This window comes from Trichoplax adhaerens, genomic scaffold, assembly GCF_000150275.1.
Source record: "Trichoplax adhaerens TRIADscaffold_5 genomic scaffold, whole genome shotgun sequence".
Lineage (NCBI taxonomy): Eukaryota > Metazoa > Placozoa > Uniplacotomia > Trichoplacea > Trichoplacidae > Trichoplax > Trichoplax adhaerens.
In genome coordinates, this window is record NW_002060947.1 from 8,198,707 (window position 1) to 8,211,018 (window position 12,312).

Here is a 12,312-nt window from a genome sequence, read left to right on the forward strand (position 1 = left end):
CTCTACGAAGCCTATAAATGATAGTGCAATTAGAAAATTTAGAGGGAGAGTAGGAGAAGATTTTATTTGAAGAACTTGTTGAATTTAAAAGGCCTTCGGGGTCGAATTGTCGTAAGTTAAAACGTTCTTCTTTTTGAAAGGTTGTTTGGTCGTTGACAGTTTTTAAGTCTGTCATTTATTTTAATAATACTTAAAGCTAAGTATTTGTAAGGTTGTTCGGTTTATACTTCTCTTCATTTTTGTTTTGAAATAAATTGTTGTTCGGTTATTTCCCCAAATTTAATTTGGTGTCAAAGTATTAGCGTTAAGTCGACCGGAGTGCAACGAAAGTAGAATCAAAGTTTGTTAAAGTTTCGTAGCTTGATCTCTACACTTTTCATTTCATTACATAGGGAAACTACTTTAAGACTTGATGATAAAAATAAAAGCGTCATATATCTTTTCATAGCACGGCAAGTTAACTTAAGGTTGTTTACAATATTTATTAGATAGTATCGATCAGCGATTATAGACTGTCTGGTATCGAAATGCTGATGATTACGACGTTTATGAAAGGAAGTAAAATAAACTGTTAAGTTGCAAAGTTGAAGCCTGAACCTATCACAATATCATTCACGTACTTTATAAACTGTATACGCCCTTTACAACAATATGTCCGCATATCAACCAATCAATTAGAATATTATGCAAGTATTACGCGATGAAGAAATACGTAGAACTAGCCCTTAAATTGGGCGGATAAAGCAATGAATTCGCTAGAAAACTTGCTGACTTTTTTAATTACTAACAATACAAAATACTATAGTATAGTAAGATATATTCTTTCTAGTTATTTTTGGCACAGTAAACATAATAAGTATGCTATGGAATTTAACTTTATACTGAGTCTAATCCGTTTATCTCGTGCTCCCTCCATATACCCAGATATATACCGGTACGCCATTCATTCCTAAGAACGGAATCAGCCTTAAGGCAGTCACGTACAAATTTGAGAATCTCAGGATTTTGTAAATACTTCTTTTGCTTCTGTTCGTTAGTAAGTAAGCTGTAATGTATCTTATTCATAAGATTTGAATAGTTCAATCCAAAGAGCCAGAAAGCTAGCTTTAATCGTTAAACTTATAGACAAGATTTATTTACAATATTTTTATTGATCCAGACTATTTTGCAGTTGAAATTCTATAATCTTACTCTCTGTATATGTAGCGTTTTTAAATTATAAATACTGTTGGTTCTTGTCTAGGATTTGGTAGTTGATAGTTGGTGTATTCATAATTGTCGTTTTATTACAACATAGTTTACATGCTGCTCTACGGTACCGAACTACCGCATTCAACGCCAGTTGGAGTTTCTAGTAAAGTATCCTATTAAGACGTTTACGCAATGCTCTGAAATGGCGACGAATTCAATTTCATCGCACACTAATACATTACCCGGTACAGACTTTAGAATATGAACTGTAAAAATTCTTATCGACTGGTCTATTCGTCATTGTGCTGTATGCGATTACAGTAGAATGGAGTAAATTAATAATATTTAGTACAAGTTACTGTATAGTTTCGCAGTTAACTAACTATTCATTTGTACAGGACGGCATGCTTGTATATTAGAATACGGTGCCGGTAAGGATTGCACTACTTCTATTTTTCATCGCCAAGACGTACAACACGGGTTTAAAACTATCTGAATCAGTGAAAGAAAACGAAACAGCAAAATTGTTCTACTGTAGAACTTTGTACGGCTGATTATAAGAGTAACAGTGTATCATCGTTGTTTCAATTGATTCTTTCATCATGGAAATGTTAACATGACTGGCCAAAATTTCACTGGTACCGTTAAATAGTTCTCGGCCTCTTTTGCTCAATAAAGTTGTATTTCAGTCAACAACCGAAATCACGCATGAACCGCCAAAGGACAACAATAATGACTATCATAAGGCTAAATCTTTCCAAGAGATATCTAAACCCGATAGTTTACCGTTAATTGAATCTTTACTTACGACACTCAAAAATAAAGGATATTATCAAAGGAATACTCACTTATATTTCTCTAAAATTTTCAAAAATATGGTCCAGTCTTTCGTGATAAAATTGGACCTCTATCGAATGTACTTGTTTATAAGCCAGAAGACGTCGCTAGTGTTTTCCAAGCGGAAGGGAAATATCCTGCTCGTGGTTCAACGTTACCGTGGTCGATCTACTGGAAACAACGAAAGAAAGCGAAAGGCCTTCTACTCGCGTTAGTCTAGAGTAATATGGAGTAGTATGGAGTAATATGGAGTAACATATCAACGTACACAGTAGTCAATGCGAAATTGATGAATCGGTCCTAATCTGTAAAAAATTATGCTGGCTTAGAACGCCCTTTTTGTCTATCAAGTTGAAGCTTATGATTGATTTACGATTATAATAGACAAACAGCGAATATCTTTAGTATTATTTTGATACAGCTACTTGTATACAGGAATTTTATGTTGTTCAATTTATCCCCCTTCACTGTATAAGATGCTATTGTAAAAATGCAACGAATTAGCAAGAACAGAATATTAATTTTGGGTATTGCCCTACTTCAAAATTGACCAAAGTTTAACGCAGCAGGTATCGATACTAGTACTATAATACAATAACAATTATTGGAGTAAAACGCTTGATGAAACTCCGTTAGTAATCTTATAGATTTTCTATGCAAATTAGAGCTTGAAAGAATAGATTACAATTAGTTGGAAACCTGGATTTTATCTTGCTTAAGTCTATAGTTTAGCATCTTGTCACGTTCTGTAATAGTTACATAATTAGTATGTTACCTCCTTTCTATATATGGTTAAATATCACGATGTTATCACGTCAGGCGTATATAGATGTAGTTATGGTACTATATTAAGGTTATCTAGATATGTATTCTCATGTTGCCATACTTGGCATGATAGTCTATTTGTAATGACTAAACTAGGGAAACCTTTCTGTTAGTGATGATCTTGTGATCTACGTCAGTAGATCAAAGGTCACAATAAAGAAAGTATATAAACTCTTCATTTTAACAATAAAGTTAGTTCTTCAACTTAATTACTGGGTCTCCTTGCTGAGTGCAGATCTAGTACTTGTTACAAAATTTGGAAGTTGTAACAATTGGTGGCAGCGGTGGGATCATCGTTTTATCCCATCGTTATCATTGGATCATCGTTTTATCCCATCGTTATCTTTGGATCATCGTTTTATCCCATCGTTATCATTGGATCATCGTTTTATCCCGTCGTTATCCTTGGATCATCGTTTATCCATTTATTTAATTAAGTGAAGAAACTCAATTATATTAATCCATCATTTTCCACTATGGCCATGGCTACACCCATTTTAGCAGTTCAGGATGATGATATGTTTTCTAGAGAGAAAGAATTAGAGGCAATGCCTCTCGAAGAATTAAAAAGGCTTGCTTGCTGAGTGCAGATCTAGTACTTGTTACAAAATTTGGAAGTTGTAACACATCTATAAAGATAACTACAAAGGCAATAGCAAATATTATTCATGGTACAACGTTAAATAAAAATCTGTTACAAACATTTAATAAAAATGAAAGTCTTGATTTTATCTTGATTTAAGCATAGAGAATGAACGTCTAAAGCAATGACAATTTCTTCTTTAGTAAATACCTAAATAAACTTCGTCAATATAGTCGTCTTAAGACAGAGTACAAAAACTACAAGAAAAATTGAAGTTACTTACAGTACGTTTGTTTCCTCATGTGCAAATAAATGGAGCTAAATTGATTTCAAGTAATTGTTAAATAACGCGTTCTATCAGCTACATGTACAAAATGCAGTTCCGTTCTAATAGTATTAATAATTTGTATTCAATTTCTTAATCTATAAATACTTATTATTTGACTATTATTATAGTGACGAGTATGTCGTAACGAAACAATATTTTTCGCAGTTTAGTAGAGTTAATGGCTGAAATAATATCATCGTTATCTTCTGTTTGTCGTAAAGCTGCCTTAAGCATTAATTATCGGTTTATAGATAATATTATAAGACTATACAGTCATCTGCTAAAAGCATGTATAAAGTCATAGATAACGATCAGCTACCTGACGAAAATAAGTTAAGTATTTTATAGCAAAGTTCTTTTCCGGACACCGACTTAAAATGATAACTTGTCAATGTAAAGACTTCGCCATATTAATCGAATGTAAAATACAAAATAGAATAAAATTGAAGTGCATCTGCATTGCATATACGAAAGTGGCCTCGCTGCATAAGTATAATCAAATATAACCCATACAGTTTAGTTGGCTAACTCGTAACTAATATCGTAAGCTATAACAACATTGAAATACCCGTACTTTCTAAAGATTATTTGCAATGATCATATACTTTTATAGTTAGCGGATAGATCGACAAAATAGAGAATTAGATGCAAGTAAATGCTTAGAGAGAATAGAGAACTAGAAATTATTGATTCGCGTATCTCTCCACTGATGTTTTACGAAATTCACTTATTATCACTGTAGATGAATTTAGGTATTTGTTTTCGTCTACAATAAGATATTTGTATAGCGATTACGATATTTATATTTCTGTACACGATTGTCACAAACCAGCTTCGTGACAAGGATAACGTAAAACAAATCTCTAAATTACTATAGTCTCCGGGATTCAGTATCCCTTAGCTACCTCACAAGAATTTAGACGCCTTCGATTCTACGTTAAACTCAACTAGACAATTGAGAATTACTTTATTCAACTATCTGACGGGCTTGTATACCCTTTTACAGCAGCTAACAATCATGAGTCATCTTATAAAGTGAGAACATCTACTAATTAATTTTTCACAGTCGGACTAAAATATGTCCATTCACAGAATCATTTCAGTGCACATTACAGCACAGCATTAAATTTACTGTAACACATTTATAATTAGAGTAATTCCTATTGTAAGGAACTAGATGTAATATATTATCACTATATTATATTAAACAAATTTAGATAGCTATTTCTTCACGGTAGTTCGTACCGTGACAACGATTCAGTAACATCTACGGCAAATATTACATGTTGGGTCCTCATATTTAGTTAACAAAAACTGAATACATATAAGTAAAACCTTTATACTGCCTATCTTCTCACTCATCATCTGCACTTGCTATTATTTTCTTTTTACGAGACGTGTAATCGCGCATCGATTGTGATTGAATCGATTCTTTACGTTTGCCAAAACGAATGATATCAGATAAATCTAGCAAAATATTTATGGATAACGTATGTCATGTTGTCAGCCACAACAATTCTTTTATTTATAATTACGTAATCAAATCTTTTACTTATTACCAACCTTTGTAATTTTCTTCACTGATATTCTTGTTAATCGATTTATCTACGTTTTCATCGTCATGTTGGCTAAATTTTACTGTAAAATATAATTGCAATGCTGGGTTATTTATTTCTACACATTATCTCAGAACATAATCCATTCACGTTTATCGATTCAGGCACTTTGAAAGGTAATCAGAAATAATGATGGAGCTGTTATATCGTTACTGTATCATTGTTATAGTTAATCCCGGGAGTAACTAATTCTCGGGGTTTACCATAACATCACTAACACATATTCATTTATTAAAATAACATTAATTCAGATATTTCGTTTTGCATATACATTATAAATAACTACATATTTTCTTTTTAAGATTATTCGATTCGACTAGCTCATAATTTTTAAATCTTATGTTAGTATGAATGATCGATGTTTTTTAACTAAAGAAATAATAAGATTTCTATTCAAAATGAGGATTTTAATTTAAAATGATGGCATTTTGTTTGAGGTTAGGAAAGTTTTAATGATACAGTGCTACTTCATTGCTTATTTTGTCTAAAATAATAGGCGTTGTTAAGCAAACAGCAGGTAAGATTTTGTATTTATAAATTTATTTTCTTTATCAATGATGATGTACGATGACGACGATTTGTAGTACTGATATCACCCATCTAATAATGATGGCGAACAAATCTAGAATAGAAAAGGATAGAAAATATATTTCCCTTGTTGATACATATGTCATTGTTTTCTTGATTGATGGCATTTTAAAGTACGAATTATTGCTATTGTTGCAGATGCAAGAACATTATTTGATTCTGTGCGATTATAAGTTATACGATATTATTCTACTTCAGCATTTGTATTATTTGAATAAAAGTTGTTTATTAAACTGACTAAACGGTAGACTTTTTAACATGTAATTTCCCTTTTATTTAATAACCTGTGAATGATTGAATATTGACGATAATGCTCCAGCAACTCATGTGTATTCGATTTCTTGCTATTGATAAAATAAGTTATTGCAATCTTGCGGTTAGTTAGCAATGACTATATCTAATAATTAATGAAGAAAAAGCGAAAGGTCCAGCAGTGATACGCCTCTTATTTGATTATAAGGATAGCTATATTTGATACAGTTAGGTTACTAACAATAGATATTATTGTCAAGTTAATATTAGACGATTGATAACTACTATATTAGAAATTGCTGATAACTGATAGTAGCAAGTTGACTAATTATGTTACAAGGTTTATATGACTAGAAACACTGCAACTGTATAGATGCTGAACAACAAAAGGGGCTGGATATTAATACAAGAGTAGCGATATCTTATGTAGAATGATTCAGATTGTAGAAGTTAATGATGTTCTATTTGAGAAAAGTGTTTAATATGATGACTCAAGGCTGATTGTTGATTGATTAAGTTGTGTTAAATGTATATTTCAACTCTAGCATGAGTAAAATTGATTGAAGATGATGCCGATTTTGACAAAGTTATTCCAACAGTTTTTCTCTAAATTAAAAACAGTATTAAAAAACTATCACCTTCTAGTTTTATTACCAACTTGCCCGTGAAATTAAGCTATATAGTATAGGCTTTATTGACTAGTCTACTCCCACATACCGTACTTTACCTTGTGATATTATTTTGAAATTAATTGTTGAAAAGGAATAATCACTCATTTAAGTTGGATGAATTTACGATATTGAGCCAATATGTCAGCATGTAATATCATCCAATTAGTAAATTAGTTCGATGCTGTATATAGACTTACTACGGCATTGTTGTCTGTTATTATCTTTTGGTTTTCCAAATTGATTTGAATGTCGATTTTCTTCTGCTATTAGTCAAAACAAGGAGTGAGGATATGTTATATAGATGGAAGACTGCTAGAGCAATGCTAGACTACACAAATCACCTGGTGATGATAGGCAACGGTCGTGGATGACTGTTTGATTATCTGTATATTGAGCTAAAAGCTGCTGAACGACATTGTCTATTTGTAACGGAGCAACTTCCTTCTCATTTCCTTGCAATAGATCGTAACATTGATTAATTTGTTTTTTATCCTCGATAATTAGAAGATGACTCTCTCCGTACAGATTACGTAGAGAATTAATAGACTTTCGATAGAATGAGATTGCTTGACGATAATTAGACTGTTTACAATAGACTGCAGCTTGGTTTCGATAGAATCTGGCAGTTTGAGGATGATTCTCTCCTAGTGTTACTAAAGAAACTTGCAATGACTTTTTGAACATTGATAGAGCGTCATCATACTTGCCTTGACGATTATAGACTTTTCCGATATCGCTATATGTAATAGAAATACTTGGATGATTGTCGCCAAGCTGTACTAGTCTAATCTTAAGTGATTTGTTCAACATTGACAGAGCTTCATCAAACTTGCCTTGATCACTATAGACTTTTCCGATGTTGTTATATGTAATAGCGATACTTGGATGATTGTCACCAAGTCGTGTTAGTTTAATCTTGAGCGATTTGTAATAAACTGATAGAGCGTCATCGTACTTGTCTTGATTATTATAGACTTGCCCAATATTGTCATATGTGTTAGCAATACTTGGATGATTATCACCAAGTTTTGTTAGTGTAATCTTAAGCGATTTGTTATAGACTGATAGAGCGTCATCATACTTGCCTTGATTATTATAGACTTGTCCAATATCGCAATATGTATTAGCAATATTTGGATGGTTGTCGCCAAGTCGTGTTAGTGTAATCTTAAGTGACTTATTATGTATTGATAGAGCGTCATCATACTTACCTTGATGATTATAGACTTGTCCAATTTTGTTATATGTATTAGCAATACTTGGATGATTGTCGCCAAGTTGTTTTATTGTAATCTTGAGTGATTTGTTAAACATTGATAGAGCTTCATCAAACTTTCCTTGATCACTATAGACTTGTCCAATATTGCTATATGATATAGCAATTCTTGGATGATTGTCGCCAAGTCGTGATAGTTTAATCTTGAGTGATTTGTTAAACACCGATAGAGCGTCATCATACTTGCCTCGTTTGTTATAGACATGCCCAATATTGTCATATGTACTAGCAACACTTGGATGATTATCATTAACTTTTGTTAAGACGATCTTAAGCGATTTGTTAAACACTGATAGAGCGTCATCATACTTGCCTTGATCATTATAGACTTGTCCAATGTCTCTGTATATAGCAGCAATTTTTGGATGATTATCGCCAAGTCGTGTTAGTGTAAACTTCAGCGATTTGTTAAATATTGATAGAGCGTCATCATATTTGGCTTGATGATTATAGACTCTTGCAATATTGTTATGTAAATTAACAATATTTGGATGATTGTTTGCAAGCCGTGTTAGATTAACCTTAAGTGATTTGTTTAACATTGATAGAGCTTCATCGTATTTGCCTTGACAATGATAGACTTGTCCAATTTTTTCATATGTTAAAGAATTAACTAGATAAGTTTTACCAACTTGTGATAGTTTAATCTTGAGTGATTTGTAAAGTGCTGACAGAGCGTCATCATACTTGCCTTGTTTAACATAGACATTCCCAAGTTCTCTATACGTCTTAGCAATGGTTGGATGATTATCACCAAGTTTTGCTAAGTCAATCTTAATAGATTTGCTAAACATTGATATAGCGTCATCATACTTGCCTTGATCAGTATGGACTTTCCCAATATGTCTATATATAAGAGCAATTCTTGGATGATTACAATTATCACCAAATTTTGTTAGTACAATTTTGAGTGATTTGTTACATATTGACAGAGCGTCGTCATACTTGCCTTGACGAGTATAGGCCCTTGCAATGTTCTGATATGTATTAGTTATACCTAGATGATTGTCGCCATATCGTGTTAGATGAATCTTGAGTGATTTGTTCAGCATTAATAGAGCGTTATCATAATTGCCTTGAAAAATATTTATTTGCCCAATATTGTTATATGCATCAGCAATATGTGGATGATTTTCACCAAGTTGTGCTAGTTCAATCTTAAGTGATTTTTTATACACTGATAAAGCATCATCCTGCTTGCTTAGGCTAACATAGACATTTCCAATACCATTGTATGTTATTGCAGTGCTTGGATGATTGTCGCCAAGCTGTGTTAGTTGAATCTTGAGTGATTTGTTATGTACTGATAGAGCGTTATCATATTTGCCTTGACTTTTATAAACTCTTGCAATGTTGTTATATGTATCAGTAATACTTGGATGATTGTCGCCAAGCTGTACTAGTCTAATCTTAAGTGATTTGTTCAACATTGGTAGAGCTTCATCATACTTGCCTTGATCACTATAGACTTTTCCGATGTTGTTATATGTTATAGCGATACTTGGATGATTGTCGCCAAGTCGTGTTAGTTTAATCTTGAGTGATTTGTAATATACAGATAGAGCGTCATCATACTTGTCTTGATTATTATAGACTTGCCCAATATTGTCATATGTGTTAGCAATACTTGGATGATTATCACCAAGTTTTGTTAGTGTAATCTTAAGCGATTTGTTATAGACTGATAGAGCGTCATCATACTTGCCTTGATTATTATAGACTTGTCCAATATCGCGATATGTATTAGCAATATTTGGATGATTGCCACTAAGTCGTGTTAGTGTAATCTTAAGTGATTTGTTATGTATTGATAGAGCGTCATCATACTTGCCTTGATTATTATAGACTTGTCCAATGTTGTTATATGTATTAGCGATACTTGGATGATTATTGCTAAGTTTTGTTATTGTAATCTTGAGTGATTTGTTTAACATTGATAGAGCTTTATTATACTTGCCTTGATCATTATAGACTTGTCCAATATTGCTATATGTTATAGCGATACTTGGATGATTTTCATCAAGTTGTGTTAGTTGAGTCTTGAGTGATTTATTAAACATGGATAGAGCGTCATCATACTTGCCTTGATGACAATAAACTTGCCCAATTTTGTCATATATGTTAGAAATACTTGGATGATTATCGCCAAGTTTTATTAAGTCAATCTGAAGCGATTTATTATACACCGATAGAGCGTCATCGTACTTGCCTTGATCATCATAAAGCTGTCCAACATGTCTATATGCGTTAGTAATTCTTGGATGGTAATCATATAGTTGTTTTAGTGTAATGTTGAGTGATTTGTTACATACTGATAGAACATCATCAAACTTGCCTTGACGATTATAGGCTAGTGTAATGTTGTTAGTAGTGTTGGCAATACTTGGATGATTGCCATCAAGTTTCGTTAGTTGAATCTTAAGTGATGTGTTCAACATTGATAGAGCGTTATTATGATTGCCTTGATGATTATAGACTTGCTCAATATTGTTATATGTATTAGCAGTACTTAGACGATTTTCACCTAGTTGTACTAGTTCAATCTTAAGTGATTCTTTAGATATTGATAGACCGTCATCGTGCTTGCCTTGATTATTATAGACCTCTCCAATGTCTGTATATTTTACAGCAGTACTTGGATGATTGTCGCCAAGTTGTGTTAGTTGAATCTTGAGTGATTTGTTATATGTTGATAGAGCGTCATCATGCTTGCCTTGACGGTTATAAGCTCTTGCAATGTTGTTATATGTATTAGTGATATTTGGATGATTGCCGCCAAGTTGTGTTAGCTTAATCTTAAGAGATTTGTTCAACATTGACAGAGCTTCATCATACTTGCCTTGATCACTATAGACTTTTCCGATGTTGTTATATGTTATAGCGATACTTGGATGATTGTCGCCAAGTCGTGTTAGTTTAATCTTGAGAGATTTGTAATATACTGATAGAGCGTCATCATACTTGTCTTGATTATTATAGACTTGCCCAATGTTGTCATATGTGTTAGCAATACTTGGATGATTATCACCAAGTTTTGTTAGTGTAATCTTAAGCGATTTGTTATAAACTGATAGAGCGTCATCATACTTGCCTTGATTATTATAGACTTGTCCAATATCGCGATATGTATTAGCAATAATTAGATGATTGCCACTAAGTCGTGTTAGTGTAATCTTAAGTGACTTGTTATATATTGATAGAGCGTCATCATACTTGCCTTGACGATTATAGACTTGTCCAATTTTATTATACGTATTAGCGATACTTGGATGATTATTGCTAAGTTTTGTTAGTGTAATCTTGAGTGATTTGTTAAACATTGACAGAGCTTCATCATACTTGTCTAGATGCTTGTAGACTTGTCCAATATTGCTATATGTTATAGCAATACTTGGATGATTTTCATCAAGTCGTGTTAGTTGAGTCTTGAGTGATTTGTTAAACACCGATAGAGCGTCATCATACTTGCCTTGATCATCATAAACGTTTCCAATTTTATGATATAAGTCACTGATACAGATTTCTTCGCTTCTTAACCATTTTAACTTCATTTTGAGTGATTTGTAAAAATCATTTAAGGCTCCACTCAAATCACCTTGCAATCGTTTAATAGATCCCCGCCTATCTAAACAGTTTGAAGCTTTGACTTTATCTTGTAGTATCTTGGCAACTTTCTCTGCGTTGTCATTACATTTAGCCGCTTCTACTAATTCGTATTGATTTATGTAACAATCAGTCATATCGATATAAATATCGTGTTCAAGTTGATGATATTTATTGTTACTAGTTTTAGACATCGATTGGATTGTAGTAAGAGCTTTCTTGTAATAGAATAGCGCTTGTGCATCATTTTCACTTTGCTGAAATTTTACACCTTGTTCGTAGGTAGATTGAATTTCGTTGGGAATAATCAATTCAGTAGACTCCTTTGCCATGTTTCAATATACAACAAAAGTGAAAGCATGTGTTTGAGAAAATAGACACTAATACGATATTCGTTAGAGATTACAACTTTAAATAGCTCTACGTATGATCGATACTTGTACGATCGTATTGTTTAAAGTTAATATACATTGTCTGTATACCTTTGATGGAGGGTTGGATGAGTCAGCGATAGAGGGTTTAGTTGCCATACAGAGAAATAC

General features: G+C 32.7%; 1 protein-coding gene across 1 annotated transcript; it reads right to left on the bottom strand.

The window, feature by feature from the left end:
• Window positions 1-5,118: 5,118 nt before the first annotated feature.
• TRIADDRAFT_56980 (uncharacterized protein) lies at window positions 5,119-12,102 on the bottom strand (the record flags this gene model as incomplete). Its single annotated transcript, XM_002113092.1, has 4 exons — window positions 5,119-5,231; window positions 5,328-5,402; window positions 7,089-7,154; window positions 7,233-12,102. The coding sequence occupies 4 exons, from the start codon at window positions 12,100-12,102 to the stop codon at window positions 5,119-5,121; spliced, it is 5,124 nt and encodes a 1,707-aa protein (XP_002113128.1).
• Between the last annotated feature and the right edge of the window lie 210 nt (window positions 12,103-12,312).